At 40.8% G+C, this 24,546-nt stretch overlaps 1 protein-coding gene across 1 annotated transcript in view; it reads left to right on the top strand.

Moving 5' to 3' along the window:
- The first annotated feature begins 5,027 nt into the window (after positions 1–5,027).
- Positions 5,028–24,546, top strand: part of FLT3 (fms related receptor tyrosine kinase 3) — a 29,003-nt gene continuing 9,484 nt past the window's right edge. Inside the window, exons 1-12 of the mRNA XM_041487119.1 lie at positions 5,028–5,130; positions 5,445–5,569; positions 7,123–7,325; positions 8,093–8,208; positions 10,442–10,559; positions 11,946–12,082; positions 12,706–12,845; positions 12,927–13,080; positions 16,454–16,619; positions 20,569–20,675; positions 21,900–22,011; positions 23,643–23,821. Coding sequence (XP_041343053.1) covers positions 5,028–5,130; positions 5,445–5,569; positions 7,123–7,325; positions 8,093–8,208; positions 10,442–10,559; positions 11,946–12,082; positions 12,706–12,845; positions 12,927–13,080; positions 16,454–16,619; positions 20,569–20,675; positions 21,900–22,011; positions 23,643–23,821 — 1,660 coding nt within the window. The remainder of the gene's footprint in view (positions 5,131–5,444; positions 5,570–7,122; positions 7,326–8,092; positions 8,209–10,441; positions 10,560–11,945; positions 12,083–12,705; positions 12,846–12,926; positions 13,081–16,453; positions 16,620–20,568; positions 20,676–21,899; positions 22,012–23,642; positions 23,822–24,546) is intronic.

Raw genomic sequence — 24,546 nt, forward strand, 5'->3', positions numbered from 1 at the left:
GAGCAGCGCCGCCTGCCGCCCGCAGGCGCTGCCCGCACGGGCCCGTCCCGGGACAAACCGCGCCGTGCCCGCGCCGCCGCGGCTGCCAGGAACTGGAGAGGGGCTGGGGGGGCGGGGGAGGGCGTGGTGGCAGATGCAGGTGGGAAAATAATCCGCGCGAAGGACTGCAGGCCGTGGCAAACAGACTGGCATGCGACGGTAACATTCCAGGATGTCGTATAGTGTCGGTGTTGGACCCCGTTATTAGTTTTGACTCAGTTCACAGACCCAAATTGAGCGCTTTCTGAAACCACAGGACCTCCCCTGCTCCATTTTTCTCTCTGCTGTTTTGCTCAGTTTGCTGTTTTGCTCATCTTTGCTGGAGATTCTTGTTGCCTCCCTCTAAACCCTCCACATAGAGCCGTCACACTCTCTAGGCTTCTTTCCACCTCAAATCTCAATCGTGCTTGAACACGACTGTGAATAATTATATCAATTCACGTGACATTCATTGTAATTAACTGGTAAGACCGGATAAATGACTGCTCCTGACCTAGACATACCCCATCCAGTGTTACAACAGCTGGTCACAATTAGCATGAGCTGCAGCAGAGGCATCTTGTCACCCACCTTGATTGTTAAACTCTGTTCTAACACAGTTATTATTCCAAAATGCGGAGCTACACCTCTGGCTGTACCATCATATGAGAACGAAATCACAAGGTGCATGTTTTTCTGATCTGGGAGTTAAGCTGAAAGGGTAAAGATGCTGAGGAAGGAAGCTGTGCAAAAAGATGAGGAAGGACAAAAGTTAAGTTTGATGGGAGAGAAATGAGATATGGTTAAAAGGTAGGATCTAATTTAAGATCAGTTCTTTTTAACTGTCCTGCCTCCCTCTGATTTTTAGCATATTTGTATTGGGTACAATTCTCACTTCAGGATCTACCACACTCGGGGTGATTTGAGAAAAAGGCTACCATGTGAAAAAGTGGAGGTGTTAAAGAGTTAGTGAATGAATATTAAGCTCCTCCATGCCCCTACTTTGAAGATTTTTTTCTGACAAGTCATGACAGACATAACGGTTTTCCTGGAAGAAAGGGTCTATCTACCTCCCCTGATCGCAAAGAAAATTTTGAAAAGTTAATCCAGAGAGTCACACCCAGAGGACACAGTCAGAGACCAAACAATACCCAAATAATAGTTTGCTTTATGTAAATCTTCTAAGCTGTAAAGCAGAGTAGAAGATTGTTCTATGTCTAGGAAAGGCCTGACTGCTATGTAAAATATTAAGCACCCTGAGCTGAATACAAATACAAGATGCATCCCTTGGTATGAAGAGAAAGGTTTTCATCTTTCACAGTTCTCCAGTTTCCAAGCTATTGTCTTTCTAGTTAACTCAGACTTTCAGTGTATTTTGGAGTGGTTTTCCCAGTCTTCCAAAGGCTACTTTTGTCATCCCCCATTTGAAAATAAAATTTCAGAAGCAGTTGCATTCATCTGATAGCTGAACTAGCTTAAACAGAGCTTCTTGGTTTGGTATCTCCCCAGTAGATTCAGGCCTTTCTTGTCAGCACCGTAACACGTAAGCTCCCTTTTTGCCTTTTACAGGCATTTCCCCAAGTATGTGCCAATACATCTTGATGAAGTCTTGGCTCTGTCTATGGCAGCTAGATGTTTATCTGACTGCAGTGAGAACAAGATTTCTCCTACTGCCTTTATTTTTGTATAACCTATAAAAAGATAATGAAGATGGAAAGCAGGCATAAACAAACATTGTTCAGAGGCAGCAATTTATTTTCATTTCAGCTTCACTCTAGTTCAGCAATAGACAATATGATTATGCATGCTACATATTTGATATTCTTCACCCAGTGCTTTCAGTCTCTGTGGTTCTTAATTTGGGTTTTCAGGAGGATGACTGATGTGCAGACCGTAACAGCAGCCCTTGAAGAGGCCATGTAGAAGCTGAAAGATCAAGAGGACAAATCAGAACATTGCCATTTTCCCAGTGTTTCTTTTCTTGATTTTACTTTTTCTGAAAGGCTCATTCATGCTCTGATATTCTATTTTGTCCTACACAAGCCTTCAAGACCTACACAAATTTAGGCCACTCAATATCATGTAAATACTTCTTGCTATCATATTACTCATTTGTTTCTCACTGTAAAGCATCTGGAATCACGTCAGGTTCAAAACATCCTTCCTTACCCTAAAAATCTTCACAGGAATAAAGGTACACCACAGAAGTAGCAAGCCGTTGCAGTTTACATGAAAAGGAATCACATTTTTACTTACACATGAGGGTGTCAGGGTGCTCACTGCTTCCAGCATAGTCCCTCATACCATCCTTTACAGATGCAGTTCCAGCTCATCAGACACTTTGCATGTCTCACTCACAGTCTGGTTGCTACAGCTGTCTAACTTTTGGCTGCAAATCTGCTCCCTGTTGGTGTTTAAATACACCCTTCCTTTTTCTGCTATGGCCTTAGGACTCCCTCTGACAAGGCAACATGAGCAAAATAGTCATTCCACATTGAGATACACGGGCTTAGCTTGTACAATCAGAAGTTAAAATTCAGAAATCAGAAACATAAAGCAAGGGAATACTCAGCAAGCCGAATGAGTTGAGCTTCTGAGGTCATCTTTTCAGGTGGTTTCTGCTGGTGTGTTTTAGAAATCAGAGGACATAGGAGGGTTTCCATGAGCTAAATCCCTGGCCGTGAGCGAGGTGAATGGTCTCTGCTTTGAAAAGTCTGAAAGCAGAATCAGCCAAGAAACGAACAGAAGTGGAGAATGCTGAGCAGAGAAGGACCTGGTGAAAGGCTAGGGAGGGAGCTAGGAACCTGAGTTGCACTGATGGAAGGAATTCAGCATGCTTGGTGTAGATACCTAACGCATACCTGCCTTTCAGCTGCCCGCTGGCACTCCGTCTCAAAAAGTGCCATTATTATTTTTATAGTCAAAGGGTGGAGATACACGTCTCCACAAAGAAATCACGTTCATCTTTCTTAGGGATAACATGCAGGGTTTTACTCAGACATCTGCAAAAGCAGACCATTGCCTGTGCATGCTGCAGAAAGGTGGCAACCAAAATGAAGTGTATGTTGGGTGCCTGAATGAGGAAGACTCAGCCTTAATACACTTTGGCAGGGAGAAGAGGTTGTCAAAGTGTTGCCAGCTCAGAGCTCAGACAGTTCCAGAAGACACAAATGGCAAGGAGGAGATGGCAACAACTCTAACTCATTTCTTCCTACTTCCAGTTTTGCTCTTTCGTTGCCTGCAGAGACTCATTATATTCGTCCTTCAAGTACTTTGTGATATATTTACCTTCTTTCCTTCTTTCAACTCTGCACCTAGATTTATGTGCAACCATCTTAGGAACTGAGGGGGGGAAAAAGAAAACAAAGCAAAACGCCAAGATCTGAGGGCAGAAATATTTCAGGTTGCCAGGAGAAAGATGTTATTTTATGATTCACTGCTTATTTGTACTGTCGATGGCTGGCTTTAGGGATTTAATGGAAATCAGACACTTTTCACCCAGCCAGTTGTACAGTCTTACTTCTGTTTGGTGTAGTGGTGGGTACATGGTTACTGTAGCTCCTTTAAGGTTGAAAGGTGACCTTTCAAGCTGCAGTCCCACAGAAAGGATTACAGGAAGCATTCTGGAGAGATTATGCCTTTGAGGCATCAGAATCTTTCTCACACTGTCCTTTATGCACAAGGATAAAGGACTTCTGCTACTTGGGGCACCCGCAATTCTTCTAGGCAGCGTCATCCAGTGCCTTAACACTTTCCTAATGAGGAATTTCTTCCTAATATTTGATATAAATCTGCCCTCTTTCAGTTGAAACATTTGCCCTTGTAAAATGTCCCCCTCCAGCTCTCTTCTAGCCCCCTTCAGGTGCCTGCAAGGTGCTAAAAGGCAGCCTTCTTTTCTCACAGCACCAAATCTCTCAACCTGTCTCCATAGGAGATTAATCTTTGATAATCCTCTGATAATCTTTATGGCCCTCCTCTGGACATGCTCCAATGATTCCATGTCCTTCCGTACCCCAGAGCTGAACACAGCATTGCACGTGGGGTCTCACAAGAGCAGAGCAGAAGGGCAGAATCCCCTCCCTTGAGCTGCTGCCACACTGCTTTTGATGCATCCCAGGATGAAGTTGGCTCTCTGTGCTGCAAGTGTACACGTCCAGCTCATGTTGAGCTTCTCATCCACCAACATTCCTGAGTCCTTCTGCCCGGGGCTGCTCTCAATCAACGTTCCACTCAGCCTGTGTTTGTGCTTGGGATTGCCCTGACCCAGGTGCAGCACCCTGCAGCTGGCATTATTGAACATCCTGAGGTTCCCACAAACTCACCCCGCAAGCCCCTCTGGATGGCATCCCTTCTCTCCAGGGTGTCAACTGCAGCACACAAGCTTGGTGTTGTCAGCAAACTTGCTGAGGGTGCACTTGATCCCACTGTCCATGTCATTGACAAAGATAAATTTTTAAAATATGTTAAAACATATTGGTCCCAGTTCCGACCTCTCAGGAATACCACTTGTCACTGCTCTCTGCTTGGACATCAAGCCTTTAACCAATCATTGACCAACCAGATTTGTCAGGTGCCATTTGCCCTTAGTGAAGTCATGTTGGCTGTCACCAGACACCTCCTTATTTCCCATGTACCTTCTTAGAGTTTCCAGGAGGATCAGCTCCATAATCTTGACAGGCACCAAGACTGCCTGTCCTGTAGTTCTCCAGGTCGGGCTTTTTTCCCCTTTGAAAAGGGGACTTATGTTTTCCCTTTTCCTATCAGTGGGACTATCACAGGACTGACACAGTTTCTCAAATATGGTGGATAGGGGCTTACTCACTTTCTTTGCCAGTTCCTTCAGGATTGTCAGATATATCTCATCAGGTCCCATGGACTTGTTCACCTTCAGGTTCCTTAGATGTTTTCAAACCTGATCTCCTACAGCAAGTGGTTCTCATGTTCCCAGTCCTTGCCTTTGCCTTCTGTGGGAAGGAAGGTGCATGATCATCCTCCATCTCACAGTGGGCATGATCATCTTCCATCTCAGTGCTGCAGGGTTTGGTGCTGCAGGGTTTGGTGCTTTCCAGCACAAGGATGCAAAAGGGAAGTGGAAGAGAGCATCTGTGTTTGGTAACGCTGTTTCTAAAGGAGCCTCTATAACACATAGTGGCTTTTGTCTGTAGATTTTCTCTGCAGTATTATGGGACATACTTGTAAAGTGTGATGTGCCTGTGCTTTTGAAAGGTTCTCCAAACGCAGCTTCCACTCAGCTTCAACACACAAATGCAGAGTTAGCAAATTCATACAGTATATCTGCATATTCAGTTTGGCTTTTTTTCTAAAGATGTAATCTTTCTACAGTTTTGTTGTATGTTACCTAAAACTACTATCCCATAGCAGAGATCTAGACTTTATTGCATGTGTTTTCTATTTCTGTTTTGCAGTTTTTGTTATGACAGCAGTTGCTTTCACTTCTACAATGACTCAAAATACCTCTGAGATCACTTGTGGGTTTATCAGCCAGAAGGATGAAGGTTCAGAAGCACCAGAGACATCAGTAGCTCCTAAGGTGATACAATAGAGAATGAGTTTCTTATAAAATGTTCCTGCCCATTCCAGGATACCTTCCCAGGAACTTACAACACCCTCAACCTTTAGAATATGAGGACATCACAGAGAAAATCACTAGGGTTATGCCAAATATTTCTTCAGAAGGTTAGACGGATACATATCTGAAAATTCAGACTCTGAAACGGTGAATAGTTAAGTACCAGTTTTCTCTAAAACTGGCGTTTTATTAACAGCTTGATGTTATCTTATATCAGCGTGCCTGAATATTGCTGGATATTGTTGACAACACATCAGTGTAAAAATATATATGAAAATATGTGCCCTTAAGACTGCCAAGGCCATGATGTGTGTGTGCCACAGCTGCTGGGACTGACAGAAAGCTGTACTACCCTCTATTCCCACCACCAAAGCCCATAAATCCCTGCCAGGTCCAAACCTTCACTTAGACACCAAAGCCAGACAATGAATAAATACAATTTCATTTTCTTCTCTTCTGACCCAAAATGGTAGAAAACCAGGTGGAGATGATGTGTAACTAAATTATAAATCATCTGAGACCCGCAGTTAAAATATTTCCTGAAGATTCTTGTTTCAAGGAAGTCTTATGAAATCTTTTTCATTCCTGAACAAATGAATCCATCTGTAATTCAAATAACAAACGGAGGTATAGCAGCCTTGTAGCTGTAGCTGAAGGTATAGCTGTTCTTATATCTGACAGGGCAGAATATGGCTGTTATTTCTGGGTACTTCTCAGGTCAACAGAAAGGAGAAAGGAGAGAGGCATGAGAAGAATCAAACAAGCAAAATGGGGATGCAATGAACTCTGTCCTTTCATAAACTTATGCTGGATAAAATGCACCCAACAAAGCAGTGGAGACATTTAGGGCTCCTCTTCACACGGAGCTCCTTACTTGCCACCTTTTGCTGCAGCTAATCTTAGAGGCTCACTAATCCGTTGGTGGCTTTCAGAATGACTGTGGAAGATTCTGTTTCTGTTTGCAATTCTCCTTTAGCTGTACACAGGGGTGAGGAAATGAAAAATATGACAGCATCCAGCCCAAATGTTCCTTACCCAGTAAAGCCCCCAAGGAGCTGAGGAGCGTCTAGCCAGATGATGCAGTGACAAGCAGTGAGATGCTAAAATAAACCCAACATTCTGACCCTGCCTTTGCATCCAAGTTGCAAGCAAAAAGATTTTTATTAGAGTTCTGTGTATCCCTGTGGTTCTAAATAAAAGGAAACAAAATCAAGTGTAAAAAAGAACCCACATCACTAACAGAAATTATCATGGCTCTGGATAGATTGTTCTGTGGTATTTGTCTAGAGAACAGAATTGACTGATTCAACAGGAACCCTATAGAGTTTCCTCATGCAATAGAGGAAATATGTCATTCAATAGATGAATATGTCATTCAACATATTTATTAATAGATTGGATGGTAAAAATTAAAAAAAGAGCATCCTTTAAAAATAGCTGAATGCAAAAAAAAAAAAAAAAGGCAAATAAAGCTAACTGCTAATAAATACCTAACAGTCTGTCCTGCATTGCAGGTTCCTAATATTTTGGAAGATCTTGGGTGTTACTTGAATTCTCAAGGAACAGAAAACATCTACCAAACAATAAAAGATGTGGAAGTCAATGTGTTTGAAGATATTGAATTAAGAATAACAATGAGAATTTCAAATATAATTTCATGCTCTTGGTTCTTTAAAAAGAGCAAAGCCTGTAAACTTTCTTTTGACTCAGAGAACAGGTAAGTCAAGGGATGTACTGGATCAAAGATCCTTTGAGAGATCTTTTCTTTTAGAATGTAAATCAAATGTTTTCTGTGACTGTGCCTGTGTTTGATTTCATGTATGCATTATCTTTTTCAATCTCTTAATCCTTAACTGTTGTCACCCAGCAGCACATTACTGATTGTCATTTAGATCAATGTACACATTGAACCAAGAACATTTTTAAACAAGCTTGTTCTTTTAATTTGTATAGCATCCTGCATGGGAGTCTCCAGGCACTCACTGACATTAATGGATTTGAGCTTTGCCATGCTCATGAGGAAAATTTGTGATTTTCTAGTCAAGGAAACAGAGGCATGAAGAATTATGTGACTTTTAGGACCACAGTGCAGATCAAGAACAGCAGCAACAGCATTCTAACTCTCACAACCAAACCTGGACTGGAACCTGAGGCTGCAGAATTGCCTCCTCATGCAAAACTTGTAGAATGAGACTGTAGGTAAAGCATTTGGCTGTGGAGCTCCTGAACTGCCTCAAGCTCAGGAAGGCCATCCTTCCCAATGCTCAGCATTAAGCATGTGGTACTGTGGCTGTAAGTTCCTAGCTCAGAGAGGAAGACACATGAAGGAAGTATTTCAGGTTGAAGGGCACTGTGTAAATAACGAATAGCAGTGTCTTTGAAGGGTTTTTGCAAGCGCTAAAGAGCTAACACTTAATTGTGTGTGCCGCAAATTACCTTCTTCATATTAGTGTGACAAATACAACTTTACTTTCTGTTTTATAGATATATTACATCTTTGGCTTTTTCTCAAATAAAAGAAGGACAAGCTGGAAAATACACCCTCTTGGTCACAAGTAAAACTGGCAATTACACAGTAGTTGTGCCTGTTCTCATCCGAAGTAAGTATGTCTACATGAAAGGGGTCATTCCATCAATAGGTTCAAGGGCAGAGGCTCAAGTTCAGTCAAAGCAATGAAGCTTTCATGTGCTGCACTTCAAGCATCTTCCTAGATTAGCATAGCACTTGGAGCTGTCTTCGGAGGCTGAAGTCAGAGCCACAAACCATGTGAGTCAGCTTTCTCTAGTCAATAAACCATGCAAATGAGTGAATAAAGATGTAAATGTGCAGAAGCTTTCTTCTCCCCTGTGAAAAATTCCCCTCTCTGTCAAAAGGGACAAACTGATAGTGGCCTTTTTTTCGTGCTTTCAATGCTCCTGGGCTAGATTTGTTAGCTTTCATTTTCACCTGTTTATTGTTGGTGTTGCTAACTGGGCTGTAATCTGGACCAGATCAGTATTTCCCTTTTCTATTCTGGTCACACTTTGACCTGCTGCTACTTTTCCACTTGTCCCTGCTGCTGGGCCTCTCACTTTTCTCACTGCTTTTCCTTTTACAATTCTGTGAGTGGCAAGAGGTCCACTGAGGAAAGGGGAAAGAAACAGTCCCTCTTCTCAGCGCCAGCTTTGACTTGTTCATTGTCTTTAAAAGCAAAACACATCAGTTCCGCAGCTGCTCAACATAAATGTGCCTGAGAAGCTGAGGTTTTAGCTGCTGTTAAATGCTCATGACAGAGCACCTGTGAGGTGCAACTTTTTGAAAGGCTCCCAGTGGGAGTGGATTTGATCGAGTTTTCTCAAGGCTCACACAAGAGACATCTCTGATGCAAAGGCAACAGCTGCAACAAAGTGCAAGCTTCTGTTTCTAACTAGGGATGCCCAAAAACATCTCAAAAAACCCCATAAAGACACATAGTGACATGATTTTTTTTTTTTTAACAGAATAGAAATATTATATTCTTTTATCTGGATATTATTTTATCTGGAAAGGGACAAATTTAAAGATAAAATGTAAAACTGCAAAAAGAAATTTCAAAGGCAAAACCTCAATCCAACCAGCTAAAAGACTAGCTAACCCTTCCAGGTTTAACAAGCTCATTACTTGCCTTGATTTTAATAAACTGTGAGTAATCAACATGTTTTTCCCTCTTTAGTTGTTTTTTAAGTATTTCTTCTGTTTAACTTTTTTTTCTCTCTCTTCAGAAAAGTCACCTCTAATCTCTCCATCTTTAATTTAAAAGCTTACTGCATGCTTCAATTATAATTTTAACAACTTCATTGAGGGGACAAGGTATTAAACCTTTCATCAAGAATGCCATCTCTGTATCAATTAGGCTTTAGAGGTAAAAAGTGTTATTACATGTGCAAGCAAGAATAGTTTGAAACAATGTCAGTAAAGATCTTGTCCATATCAATTGCTTGGATTGCTTTCTCTTTGGTCCTGTGAATTTAATGTCATAATTACATCTCTTATAAAACCCTTCAGGCTAGATGTGAATCCTTCAACTTGGATGTGAATCTCTGTAGGTAAAAAAAACCTCTTAGACATAAATGAGGAAAGAAATTACAAAGCCATGAGTATTATTTCACCTTAGTGCGTCATCTTGCCCACAATGAAAGTATGACTGAGGAAAATGTCATTTTTACATGTGGCAGCTGCATTTTCTTTGAAAGATGACTTAAAACTGGACTCAATGTTTTTCATTTTGAGTCAAACCTTTAGCAGTTTTAATACATTAAATTATTTGTTCCTAGTCCAGGTCTGTACCTGAGAGGTTCAGGATGCTGGGAATTGTCTAGGAATCATTCCCTCTGAGTTACAGATGCAGGGTAGAGAAGTTTGCTGGTTATCAGAAGTCATTATCACCCCTTCTGTCTCCATCATGTATCTGATCTGACTGAGCAAACCCCATTTTGTGTACAGATTTTGTAGTCTCAACAGATACTCCACCAAAGGATGGGCTTAGGATGTGATTTCAAAATCACAGGTGCTCCTGCCCAGTGAAATGAATAGCAACCACAGAAAATTAACACCTTTCAGTATCAGCCTCAGGATTTTCCCCTGGCACATAGAGGCAGGCCTTTGGTTCAGGGAAGCTGTGCGTTTAGCAATCAAGGCTGAAAAGCCCATGAGACCAACCCACAATACACCTAAGGCTAAAGCGTTTTCTGTTCCCTCAGTTTTGAAACTCCTGAAACAAATCACAGCTCTGAAACTTTATGTACTACAAAATGAGCAAAACACTGTTTCAAAATTATTTCAGCTTTCTTAAACTTTTGCATGACTTTTATCAGAAAAACCAGCCAGACCCTATTTCAGGAAAAGGGAAAATTCAGATTCTATCAAGTGCATATCTGAGAGCTACCCCCAGCCCTCTGTGGAATGGATGTTCTGCCAAACACCTGAAGAGAGGTATGTGTATGTGTATATGCATGTTGAATCCCTAGACTGAAAGTTTGCCATCTTCTGGAGAAAAAGTGACAGGGTGAGAAGAAATGACCTCAAGATGTGCCAGGGGAGGTTAAGATTGTACATTAGGAAAAATTTCTTCACTGATAGGGTTGCTAAGCACTGGAACAGGCTGCCAAAGGAAGCAAGTGAATCACCATCCCTGAAAGTGTTCAAAAAATGTGTAATATGGCACTTGGAGACCTGTTTTAGTGGTGAATATGGCAGAGTTAGTTTGGTGGTTGTACTCAATCTTAGAGGTCTTCTCCAATCTTAATGATTCTATGATTCTACACTGCTCAGTGTGCCTACTCAGCTGGGGAGATAACTGAAGAAGAGCTTTGGATTCAGAATTTTTGGAGATGCTGCTGGTTGGCACACTCAAGGGCTGGTTGAAAACATGTCCATGTCATCCACTTTTGGAGTGCTGCAACACATTCTTCCTAGAAATTTTGACTATTGTGCTCTTTTGGACACTGTCAGCCCTTGGCTTTAGAAATGTTATTCCAGATTCATGTTTTGATGTCACAAGAGCAAATCAAAGGCATCTTGTTTCCCTCTAGTTTTCCACATTATTTTTAAATTTGAATCTTACAATCATACAACACTTTAGATGGGAAAGGACCTCAAAAGCTCATCTTTAGAGTCTAAGTGCACTGCAATATGCAGGTACATCTTCAACGAGATGATCTGATGGTTTCAAATCACCTCCCTGTGCCTTAGCAGAGCTTCTAGGAGGCTCTGTTTTGTGACCTTCCCAGGCACAGAGGTGAGCCTGACAGACTGGCAGCTCCCATGGTCTTCCTTTCTACCCTTTTTTAAAATGATGCAATGTTTCCCTTTTTCTGGTCACTGGGGGCTTCACCAGCAGTATCAGAGCTGAGAAGACAAGGGGTCATGATTTTGTGAGCTAAATCATTTTTCCCATTCTATTAATATATAAAGTTTATTCTACTAATATATAAAGTTTATTCTATTAACAGGGGCAATAATGCTTTCCTCTGCAGCATGGCAGTTCAGGGTCTGGATCTCATAATGCCACTGGATTGGCAGCACCTCCCACCACCAGGAAATCAGAGATGTGGTGTGAAAACTCAGCCTCTATGATTTTAATCACATCATTACCTAAGAGCCAGTTTGAGCATATTCAGGTCATTTCAGCTCACATTTCTGCCCAGACTGTGACATTTTTACTTTCTTATCTTCACCTTTCCAGTTCCTTTTTATTCAATATGTGAAATCCAGTTTTCCCACTATTGTTTGCATATTCTCATGGCTTAGAGATTTATCAGATTTATTTGCTTGCGGTTAACCAAATGAGTCAATGAATAATTATGCTTGTAATTGCAGTTGCCCTTACAAAAGGCATGAAGAAACTGGAGAAATAGATGGCATCCAGATGGTGCAACATGAATTATTTCAAACTTACATATGGTGCTGTGCAGTTAATGTCCTGGGCAGAGAATGCACCAGCCTTTTTACAATAGGTAACTTCCCTCTAAGGTTTACTTGCATGTGACCCCAATCCTGCTGCTGAAGTTAGTTGCACTGCCCATCTGAGCATGATTTTTGGTCTAAGCTACTTGTTTGTAATCACTGGAATAAAGCTACCAGTGAATATGAGTGCTCTGTCACATGTTTAAAACCTAATTCCAGTAGCTCTTTCTGCTCTCTGTAAAAAGCCTCTTGCCTTTCTATATTTGCTATACTTGTATTGACTTTTTGTTCATGCTTTTAGGACTGTGTTCAGGGAAAAGCTCTCCAAAGTGTTCTCAAACATATATATTTATAGCTAATTATTAATTAATATATGCAGTCAGATTTGCTTGCCTGTTTTTTAAATAAACCCTACCTGAGCTAAGCTCTATGCTCTATGCATTGTGCCCTAGAGGTGTCTTGTGAATCATGGCAAAATTTGTTTTGAGACATCTAAATCCAGATTACTGGATGAAGGTTACTAATGAAGGTTACTAATTTCATGATTATGGTAATTATCATTACAATGTAGAAATGAATATCTATACAGGATTAGCAGAAAAAATGTTGATCTAACTGAGCATTTTCCAGGCAAAGTGATGGTTGTTTCAGTGTCTATGTTTTGGTTTTGTAGATTTAAATAAAAGACAAGCAGCACCTTTACCTGAACTACTACTTAAGGTTGGGGAACCATTGCTGATCAGATGCAGAGCTGTTCACCATAATTATAAATTCAGAATACAACTATCTTTTGAAAACAGAGAAGTTGAGCAGGTAAAAAGACAGGGCATATATTAAAATAGGTTGTATCAGGCACTATCAGCTGATTAAACGTGAATCTCTGTTGAAAAGCAGGGTTACTACTTTGAAGGATTAGAATATCAAGCAAACTTGTCAGCAATTCGGATCCAGCATGTGTTTGTTTCAGCAGCAGAAAGAAATTACAGTGGACACTACACCTGCTCTTCTACTGCTCATCTGAACCAAACTGCTCTGATCACAGTTCTAGGTAATTCCAATCCCTGGTATTAATTTTGTCTCTCAGCTGTTTTGTTTTTTGTTTTCCATGTGTCTGTTCTTTACTTGCAGATATGCACTGTATGTTTGTAGTTCCCTTGCTAAAGAAAAAGTCTGTTTGCACTTCCAAGCAATCCAGAAGAGCCAAGAGATTAATCTGAACTGAGTCATTCTGGTACCTGAATACAATTAACCTTTTCTTTATATTGCTTTTCAAGTAATTCCCTTTAAAAGACAGTGCTTTTAGAGGTGAAATGAAATGGCACGGTTTAGACATGCAGTCTGTATGATTGTTTCAGTGGGATCTTCTGGAAACACAGGCTGGGATTCATCTCACACGTTGGTGACTCTCAGCCAGCGCGCCACAGAGCCATAATTTTAAAAAGCAAATCTCATTCTACTTAAGAAACGTGCTGATTTAAAACCAGCGGTGTTGAATTTACTTGAGAGCAGCCTCAACCACAAACTTCTTTTCTCAGATGGAAATAATATACAAATGGGCCTAGGTCTGGAAATGAGGCATAAAAAGGAAAGCTGTAGGTAGGACCACGCTGCTGCAGTAGGCACAGGGTGTAATTTAATGACTGGTGTGCCTGGAGCTGGAGCCTCTAGCCCTGAAAACAAGGCTCTCTGAAGCAGTCACCATGTCTGATCTTAGATGAAGCTGCTCTCAGGGTTTACGATATCTAGGCTAGGTATGGTAGGAAGTGAGAATACTTAACCCAGTCTCTTCAGAAATGACTTTCCCAGTGTGATATCCTCTTTTCAGCTTCTGCCTGCCACTGAACAGGAAGTTCTCTCGTCATTTACAATAACTGAGTACGATACCTGTGCATTTTTTCTACACGCATCTCCTTGGCAAACAGGAACATAGGGGTGAAGGCGTACTGTAGAGGTAGGGCAAGATCCTCTTTTTCATCAGTAGCTGTGCATAGGTCAGAAATAGTGGTTTCTGGGATCTGTGAACTATCAGGTGGGAGCATGGGTGACAGTCAGAGGGAATTTTTGAGTTGCTGTCCTTGGGAGGCTGTAGGTATTTTTTCCACTACAATGCACCAACCTATATTGATTGTCTGTGCCCTCCTTAATACCCCTTTATCCCAACAAAACTTCTGAGGGTTCATTGTCTTTGCTGGTGAAAAAAAAAAATCTATTTGTTTACTTACACGGTAGATTAAAGTGGGTGATGTTGTCATACCAAGATAACAGCTGTGCTTCTCTCTCCAAGGTTCTACAGGAATATCCTGTGCTTCTGATCCATCCCAGCATTTAGCCTAATGTCTTAATGACAATCACTGTGGGTGTGAGTTTATGATAACAATGCAGATTCCATTTCAGCAATGATACAGATACAGATTTCACTCAGTTGCCCGGGTTTTAGGGTAATAGTTTCTTAAACAATCAGCATCCCACCTTTAAATCATTACTGTGCATGATTAAACACCTGTAGCTTCAGTGGGAATCATCATGGTGTAACTTATCCAAGAGAAAACTGATTTGGTTGGCACACTCTCCATTGCCTGAGGATCCTAGCTACCATAGCTGTATGGATGAGTGTTCTTCAAATCTCTAATAATGCCTTGCAGCCAGACTGCTTTCATTTGTCCTTTGGTAATTGATACCTCACCAATTTATCCCATTTTCTGCGACCATCAGGTCAGGCAGGGTGGTTAGGCCACTTCAAATCACAGCAGAGATCATGTCAACAACTGCACCTGCAAGGCTCTTTGTTACTGCAGGCCTTATGTTCAGTTTCCACCACCATTAAACAAAGAATTTTTAGCACTACATGATCTTAGTTCAGGAATATGTAAGTTATTTTGCAGCACATTATATTAAAAGCAAAACAATACAGAAATATGAGGAACACAGAGACTTGCTCAGTCTCGAGAGTTTCATCTCACCTCTTTGTCATTGCTCAGTGTAAATAGTCAAAAATACACTTAAGCCTGCCAAAAATAATAAACCAAGCAATAATGTGCCATTTTCTTTCTCCTCCAATAAAGAACTACTTTTTTTTTCTCAGTTCTTTTCCAGATAAATGGCATACACTGCTCCAAGGTCCTTATATGTTCTCTGGAGAAAGCCTTTACTCCTGGCTGGTTGTGTTGTTATATTCTGCCTGGCAGGATGAAGACCAAAAGATGAAGGCTCCATGTATAAAATCAATAAGCCTTTAATATAAAAAATAGGAGAGTACTCATGAAACAATAGTTTCTTGTTTTGAAATACTGAAATGTTTGTGGTTTTTATGGGAGTTTCCAGGTAGTAAGTAGGCTAAGACAGATAAAATATAACAAGCAGAACATAGGGTTACAATCAGAAAAAAAAACACTCAAAAGGAAAAAAACAGGTCCAGCAATGTTTTTGTGGTGTAGTTTTTCACCATGTAGCTGATTAAACAACACCACAAGTATTCCAGAGGTTGTACCGTCCTTGGAGATACCTAAACCAAGCAGGACAAGGATCTGAGCAATCTCATCTAGCTGGACCTGCTCTGGGCAGGAGTTTGACATATCTCTTCCAATGTATATGGTTCTGTGGTCTTTACAGAATTGATCCTAGCACCAATGGTGTCTTTAGGACAGCCTTCCCCCAAACATGTCTGCTGTTCAGTCTCTTTGGGCAGGATTCATTCCGAGCCGTGAGACATCTAGCCCCAGCTATGACTTTGGTTCCTTCATCAGTCAGTGCCAAGAAACAGTATTTCCAGAAGTGGTTCAGTACATCTTTGCCATCTTCTGCTTTAGGATGGGAAATATTGGAATATGCCTTTTTCATTCCACTGAGTTTATCAGATGTCCAGACAAGAAGCTTAGGTGGATCACAGAGCTTTTGACGTCTCCACTAGGTAAAACAAATCCCACCCTAGCAGGGCAAATACCAGCAGCACATGGTTCACGGACCTCTTCAAAACATTTTTCCATGTTGCTGTCATCTTGCATTAAATATGTTTAATTTAAATGGAGAAATAAAGGATCAGCTACAAGACTCATTTGCAAAATCTTCAGCTTATTTCAGGGAAGGAGAAAGAACTACTAATTATGATGGTGGTGATTATGATGGTTTTATTCCTGTAGAAAGAAAGCCAGGAATTGCAGCTTTTAACACCTGGAAAACACACCCAAACCAAACTAAATAATGACATTATTGGCCCTGTGACTCTGTAGGTTAGGCTGAAGAGAAATGCCAGACCATTTTGGAAGTGCTCTGGTCTGACCAAAAATGCAACTTCATCAGGCTCAAATCATTTGTCTGCAACTGAACACAGTGACAATATTTCAGTACTATTTTGACGATGTTAAAATGTTTTCATTGAAGTCTAGCCTTTCTAATACATCTTTTCTTCTTTTTTTTTTCTCCAGAAAAGGGATTTATAAATATAACTGACTCTAAAGAAGATTTTGAAATCGGTGAGGAAGAGTTTTGCTTTGAAGTAAACTTTAGAGCATATCCTCCAGTTAGATGCATGTGGCTATATTCCAATAAAACATTTCCATGTATACAAAGTTACAGTGTGGATGGACACAGGTATTTGAACATTTTGTAATAATTTAATATAATAGTGCTTCTTCTTTATATCTCATTTGGACCATTTACTTCTGATGTTTTGAACTCTGTGTTTTTAAAATATGAATGGGCCACATGGTGAGACTGTTAACAAAAGGCACTCAAACGTAATTTTGGCTTTGAACAACAGTTTACATAGATAACTTGTAGAACCACTTTATTCTCTGTTTAAAATAAACCCTTTGCTAAGTTATGCATCCAGCAACTCTTTGGTTTATATGCATTTTGCCATTCCCCTTCTCTCTAATATAAGTTCTGAGTTACAGATGTGTTACAGTTTTCATTCTGGATCACAAGTTCTGCATGTTCCCATTTTCTCATCCTGTTGTTGATGATGTTCCCAGTGTCTTTCAAAGAGCTCAGACCAAGTCCAGGGTGCTGTAGTTCCCAGGCCTCTGCTAGGTCTGCTGGCCTGTGCCTGTGTCACAGAAACATGCCGTTCTGCTCGTTACCCAGGTCATGGATTCTTCCACTGCTGCAGCAAAACATGTTTTGAATAAACCTGTTAGTTATCTACCTTTTCTGTTATTTCCTACAATGGACTTCTGGCATGAATCCTGTTTAAGGCTAATGTTTTCTCCATTCCCTAGGCTCTCTAATTTCTTGATAACATTATCTAATTTCCTTCAGGGTTTCTTTCAGAGTAGTCCCATGGCTTTGCAGGTAACAGCTTTTACTCACCTCAATGAAAGTAAAGCCATGATGCTCTTTTCAAGGTTTTACATTAAAAGCGAGCAGGCTGTAGGCAAGAGCTAATGCAGCTACTCCGATTCTTTCTCACATTCTTAAAACCTCTGTCAACATCTGCACAAAGCTGTGTCAAAGCTTTGATTACATTTTTTATGATTTCTTTCCATAGCATTTTTGTACCTTTGATTTTATCCACTAGCTTGTCAAGTTATCTTTGCAACAGACTGGCCTTTTCATCTGCATCAGATTGCGTATTGGAGTCAGACCTCAGTGAAGTTCAGAGACAGCTCAGTTCAGGTTAGCAAATTGTCATCTCCTGGCAATGTCCACAGGAACTCTGTCCCTGCTGATAAAGTGAGGGCTGTCAGCAAACTTTGATAGCACCGGGTGGGTATTGGTGACTAATCTGCAACGCCTGACATGGGCTTGGCAGAACTGTGCCTTGTGACAAGACTGATTTTGGAAATGAGGTCTCAGGGGACAGCCAGGAGCATTTGCTCATCCTTGTCCAATCAGTACCTCCCCCCAGCTGATAACACAGGGCTGATTTGCTTTGCAGCTGACACACACCCCTCCTCACTGGTTGTACCAGCAGGACTCAGTTTTGCTTGGATGATTGACAGTGGGTGTAAATTCAGCCCACAGATAAGAATTAGGTGCTACAGACTGTGCCAACAATAATTACATTGAGAACTTTTGAAATAGTTTAGGCAGCTGTCATTAGTCAGTAAGGTGCAACTGCTGGCCTGGGATTTATGAGTCTCTCCAGAGCCATCGCTGCACAAAGCAGCAGTCGCTGAGTGCTGATCACCACCTGCTGGATGGGGAAAGGCCAGCTCCTGTCCCTGGAGCCCTGTGTCCAGGCTGGCTCAGCCACAGGCACAAGCCACAGCCACCAAGCATTGCTGGGGCGTGGCCTGGTGGCTTCTTCAAACACATAACTCAGCCATTTTGGTGACAGTGCTGTTGGATGAACAGGATTTTTAATGTTTATTTTGGGTAGTTATTCTTTGCATTTATTTGCGTCCTATTTATTTCATGCAAAAATAAAATAGAGGGGAAAACACTTGAATATGCTGATTATTCATCTGACGAGTACATCCTTTTGTGCAGACATCCCTCACAACAATCCAATTTTGGCTGAATACAAGCACAGGATAGACATGTCTCACCTGAGGACAAAGAGTAGGGGTACATCTTTCATTCAGTTTGAAGCATGCAGAAGCAGCAGGGGGTAGGGAAGTCAGGAGATTCTGCCTGCAAGCTGTAGCCTTCCAGATTTCAATGTGATTTTAAAGCAGAAGGATTCTCAAAGCAACACAAAAAAAGTCATCACATATCTAAACACATTGTGAGTCTCACTTTGCATGTTCTAGTTGATTTCTGTGTAATCCTGTCTCCCAGCACTTCTACTTTGTTCCTTCCATATCCTTTTTCACTTCCTGGTTTTATTCTTTTAATTTCTGCCAGTCTCTTGTAAAATTATTCCTTCAGATAAAAAATCATATTACATTTTAATAATTAATTCCGTACTTTTCTTCAGCCTTTTATTTCAAAACCCAATGATCCATCTCTCCTGTCACTACATTTACAGACATTCCAGACACTTTCAGACATTCCTTCAGAATTTCCATTTTCTATTTGCTTTTGTGGGCTCTCAGCACTGCTGATTTTCACTTCCCCCCTAAGAACTAATGGCTTTTCATATACACAATGTCCTCTGTTAAATTTGCAGTACTTAACTCACATCCCCTTATATTTTCAGGTTTTGAAGATACTCTGGTAATTTTTTTCTGATTATTTCATTAGGATATAATCCTTCCAACTTGGGATTTCAAAAGCAACTAATTATTTTTTGTTTGGTCCTTTTTTTTTTCCTGTCTTCAGTATCTTTTTTGAGGCAGCTTAAAAGGGTTCTGACTTTAAAAAACCCATGAGTTTGGAGACATCATTTCAGATTAAGACATTCAAAAGTCAATAACTATATGAAAGTGTGGCCTTAATCAGAAGACAAAATTGCCAGTGGCTTCAAGGCGAGTTTTTCTGGTTTAGAATTTCAAGGTGATACTTGGTGCCTTCGTATGTATCTTGCTTAAGGAGAAATATCCCGATTTCAGTTCTCAAGACTGATCTCATTACTGCTTTCTCCTACTTTGCATATTGCTGATATGAGCTATCTGAGTTGGTTTTTTTTTTTCTTCTCTCTTCAAACTCTCTGATGTTCCTGCTTGCCTTTATCACTAAAGCAGAGTTGGGGACCTACAACATGGTTGCCATTGAATTGTCAGCAGAAACACCTATCCCAAAATTGTCAGCAACTACCCCTGAGTCATCTTCTTAGGATGCTTTTCTAATGCTCGTGAACTGCATAATCTGCTATTCAAAGCTGACAATTGTCCTACAGCAATAACCTAGTTGGAAACACAGAAACAGGATACCATCACTATAAAATGGCATATTTCCTTCTCCCTGCATCATCCCATGTCCCATACACCAGTGTCACAACAGGACAGTCAGGCATGAATCTTTAATTCTCTGCAGCTCTTTGTTGTTAGTTTCTGCCCAGAGACTTGTTAGACCCCTCCTGGCTATCTCCATTGTCACAAGCTGTCTCCTGCATGGTTTGGGTATTGGTTTTCTGCCACCCATTGGCTCAAAGGCCATAGGGATTAGAAAAAGGCTGTTTTTTTCCTGCAGAACGACCTTGAGGGTTGGTGTTTCATCTCATTGACAAGGAACTTATGATGATGATCACTTTCCTGAGCCTATGTGAGATCTTTCCATTTGGAGATGTTTGTCTCTTATGTTCCTCCCTGTCATTGTTGCTTCCTAACACAATCTATCACATCAGCTGGAAACTCCCATCTAAGCTCCTCGGAGAGAAGAAAGTTTGCTCCTTTGCTGGTCTTTGCAGATGTGCCTGGATGTGTCTTGTCTTCCAATGAATTAGTAACAAAATCACAGCTTGACAGCCTGCATGCACTCCAGGAAGAGTGAGAGAAAACATGCAGAATTAAATCAATACTGCAGGCAAAAAAAATCTTCTCACCAGCATAGTTAGATTCTGGGATTTATATTCTCTAAGCAAAAATAATTTCCTTTGTATTTTTCATGAGAAGATGCAGAATTGTTTCAAACCTATACATGAGTTTTGACTGCCTTTGAAATATTTTTCAAGTCAATATTTTGTCCTTTTCCCTTTTCTGACTTTGTTCCACAGCATTTCATCGAAGTTCTGCAACCATCAGCACCAGTCTGGGATATACGTATTTTATGCTGAAAATGATGATACAGTTGTAACTAAAAAATTCACTCTGTATGTGAGAAGTAAGTAAGAAAACTATTGCTGAAGATTTGGCAAAGTCTGGGGTTTTATCACTGGTATAAACTGAGCTATTTTGGGTTTTTTGACTGGTATTCCCTATTTCATTTACATAGATTTATTGTTTAAAATGGAGGATCAAAAGGCAAAAACATGACTCTCTTCACACTGCATCACACTGCTGAAATCCAAGCACTGGGTCAGAGAAAGACACTGGATGCTTGTGGGTTGTATTTCTTGTGTCAGTTAAGGATGGAGAACAGAGAAAGGAGGAGAAAGTTACTAATTCTTTTTCTTCCCTTTAGTCTACCATAAACAGAATATGAGGAATCAGTTGCATATTGAGAAAAATTAATGCTTCTTAAGAAAATTACAAGCCTAGGAAGTCAGTAAAATACAGTAACTCTATTCTATCTCTACAAAGCTGGAATATATGTGACTGCTGCAGAAACCACACAAGACACAGAGTTGGGAGGAAACCCTTCTCCCCATTAGGAATTAGCTTTCTATGCCCCGTTTATGATATTTATTTTCCCTAATGGTATTTATGAGTTAATGTAGTTAGTGTGGACACCCTCTGGTGTGTAACTGGTGTGTTCGGGCAGCAGTGCCTCATACACCCATGCCCACAATTCACACACATGCACAGTCTTGACCAATGCTCTCAATCATCTCAGTTCTGCCACATGACTGCACATCTCTCCCTTGCTACAGGTCTGGGGGTCTTATTTATGATATAGGACTTATACAAGGGTCTTCTGTGCACATTTTGTACAAGTTGGACACCCAGAACCTCAGTGCCAGGGCAGTCCTAGGGCCAGCTGCTTAGTCCGAGTCAGAAAAGCAGAAGTCAAGACTTCTAATTTTGGCTCTGCCATTGTTTTGGTCTGGCTGTGCCCATACAGAGAAGTGGCTGCTCCCCTTGCCTTGCCACGCTGCCATCCACAAAACCAAGGAAGGAGGAGGACTGTGAGCTACACCCAGCTCTCACTGTGAGATGAAGTTTTTTATTTTGAAAGCAGAAGCAGACCTTGGTCTCAGCAGATATGACATTGCCACATAAGTGTACGGGGTTTTGTCGCTTGAAGTGCTACAGAAATTGTCTTACAGAATCATGGAATTGTTTAGGTTGAAAAAGATCTTTGAGAACATAGATTCCAACCATTAACCCAGCACTCCCAAGTGTACCACTAAGCCATGTCCTTAAGCCTTGTGTTGCCTTATTGCAGGAAAGCCCAAAATAAGGATGCAGCTGTTGTTCAAGCAGATCTCCTGTGTTGCTGAAGGTTACCCTGCCTCATCCTGGGTTTGGAGGAACTGCCTTGAACTGAACTCATCCAAGTAAACAACTTTCTTTCTTTTTATTCATTGCAAAGAGTATCTGAGCTATCATTGATTAAATGAAGACCAGCCTGTAACAAACTAAATGTAAAATGCACACTTCACTGTGTGCGTTTAACTGGTTGCCCTACTCCAGGGGAACCAGATCACCAAAATTAGGGGAAGTTTTCCCGTTTTTTATTGCCATCAAATGAAGTCTATAAAGATGTGTATCTTGGGCTCTTTACACCAAAATAGACCCCACCGGGTTTATATCAACAGTTAAGGGGTAACAAAGTCCAATCTAAGTTTTTCTCTTAGCCTATCAAAGTTATAGGGATTTAGGGAATGCATTGGTCAATGCAGGCTTGATTAACTGGGTAAGCTTTGGTTAAAAGACCTGCTATGGTGATCTATTACCAAAACCACTAAAGTCAGTGAGAGTGTTTCCAGTGAAGTTAGTAAGAGTATTTCCAGTAAAGTTAGTAAGAATGTCTCCATTTCCTCTATTTATTTAGGGGAATGAGTCAGGCTCTAAAATTTTTAAAAATGCTTAAACAGCTTTGACCTGATCTGTGAACTCTGCAATTTTTATTTTAGATATGCCAAGAAACTAGTAATCCCATGGTGCAGAAGAATACTAAGTCAAATTTTCCTTTGTAAGATTGAGGATAAACTCTAAAGTATTTATTTTAGCTAGACATTAAAAAAAACAAAACAAAAAAAAAAAAAAAAAAAAAAAAAAAAAAAAAAAAAACAAACAAAAAAAAACCTTGACATTTTTTTCACCGATACCTCTTAAAAGGCTTCCTTATATCAATCTGTGCAAAAATGGAAGAGGAAAAAAACATGCAGAGAGTAGGTTTAAAATGCTCCTTAAATCATCTTCCTGGGAAGAAAATTCTGTGACACATCTTTTCTGAGGAACTTCCAAATGTAGAAGCCAGTGCTATGAGTAGAGCTAAATAAATTTCTCTTGTCTCCTAATTTATTTATGTGGAGAGTAAATTAGACACTAAGCTGATGAATGATAGAAAAGCTAGAAGACAAAATTATCTATGTGAACCACCTTTCCCTCAAGTGTCAAGTTCCCTCTTTCTACATATCAGGCCTTAAATAAGTCATTAATACTCTCCATCTGGGTGGATGGAGGCTCTCCATCATGAGTGAGAGAAACTTAATGGCTGAAGTGACGCGCCTTCAGAGAAAGGAGTTAGAGCTTCTACTCTGGGTTCATATTGCATTTTTAGTTTTAGCAGTGCCTCATTTGCAGCTGCTCAGTGGTTTGAATGTTTTGAGGCAAATATGAAATCAGTGGGAATAGATGTGGTATGGGGGGTGGTGTCAGTTGTGAATCTGATGGAGGTTCCAGAGTTCAGGGGCTGCAAGTACCCTGCCAAGGCAGTGGTGGAAAGTGGCAGTGAGCCCAGTGTAGGAGGTAGCTCAGTCCCTGCTAACCTTGCCATGTCCATCACCAAAAATGAGACCGGTAAGTGACCAGAGGTCTCACTCTGTCACTGACAAAACACAAGACCCTTCTTTTCTTCTCTTCCAACACAGACATGAGATACGTTTTGAAAGTTCCCACCTTCTCCCCTGGCAAATGTCACTAAAAAAGCTAAAAATCAAAACTGGTCTTCTTCCTTTTTCAGCTGCACAGAGGAAATCACAGAGGGGATTCAGAACTTCTTGCCAGAGAGGAGATCCCTGGGGTCATGGATTTCAAGCAGTACTTTATATGTAAAGGAGACAGCAACAACCTTCTCAGTGGAGTGCTGTGCAAACAATTCAGCTGGTTCAGCCTGTGAAAAGAGTTTCATTAACCTGTCAGGTACCACAAGCCAGTGTTTTAGCACGGGTTTTCTCAACTACAGCTGGCATGGTAGAACCTACAATGCTTTTTATCTGGCTAAATGGCTGACTGTGCAATGGCATTGCAGGTAAAACACAAGCTCTGTATATACACAGTATTAGAAATGGTGGGTGAATGGGAGACAAAATTCTTTTTTCTCTAGGCCCAAAGCAGAGGCGTCCCTCATTAAAATAAACAGGAAAAGAAAAAAAAAAAAAAAAAAAAAAAAAAAAAAAGAAGTGCAGGATGGAGGCATGGCAATGTTTGAGGCTGGTTCCTTATTTTACTTTAGTCATCCCTACATGAAATCTGGAAGAATCATCTTTGGCAAGAGCTAAAAGCTCTTTGGTAGCTGGTGGCATGTGCTGTCCCTTGCTCCTTTCCCATAGGTCCCTGTGGTGCTGCCAGAAATGCCCATGGGAGCTCTCCTCACCCCATGGAGGTCACTGCACACCCAAGCAAGATCACGGCTGAGCCAACAGACCCACTGAAGGGTCAATCCCTGTCTGGAAAGCAGGAGTACTGGGAAAGAGACCTTCTTAAACTGCCATAGGCAAGTGACAGAAGGTTAAGTCGTGGTTAGGCAGTCTCTCTTCTTGTCAAGGGAATCACAGATTTCCTCATGGAAGCAGAAAGTCAGTGTGATTATTTGCACTCTGTACTTGCAACACCATATGTATTCCATAGAGAAAAATATTTCAGTT

This window comes from Pyrgilauda ruficollis, unplaced genomic scaffold, assembly GCF_017590135.1.
Source record: "Pyrgilauda ruficollis isolate IOZ18807 unplaced genomic scaffold, ASM1759013v1 scaffold8, whole genome shotgun sequence".
NCBI lineage: Eukaryota > Metazoa > Chordata > Aves > Passeriformes > Passeridae > Pyrgilauda > Pyrgilauda ruficollis.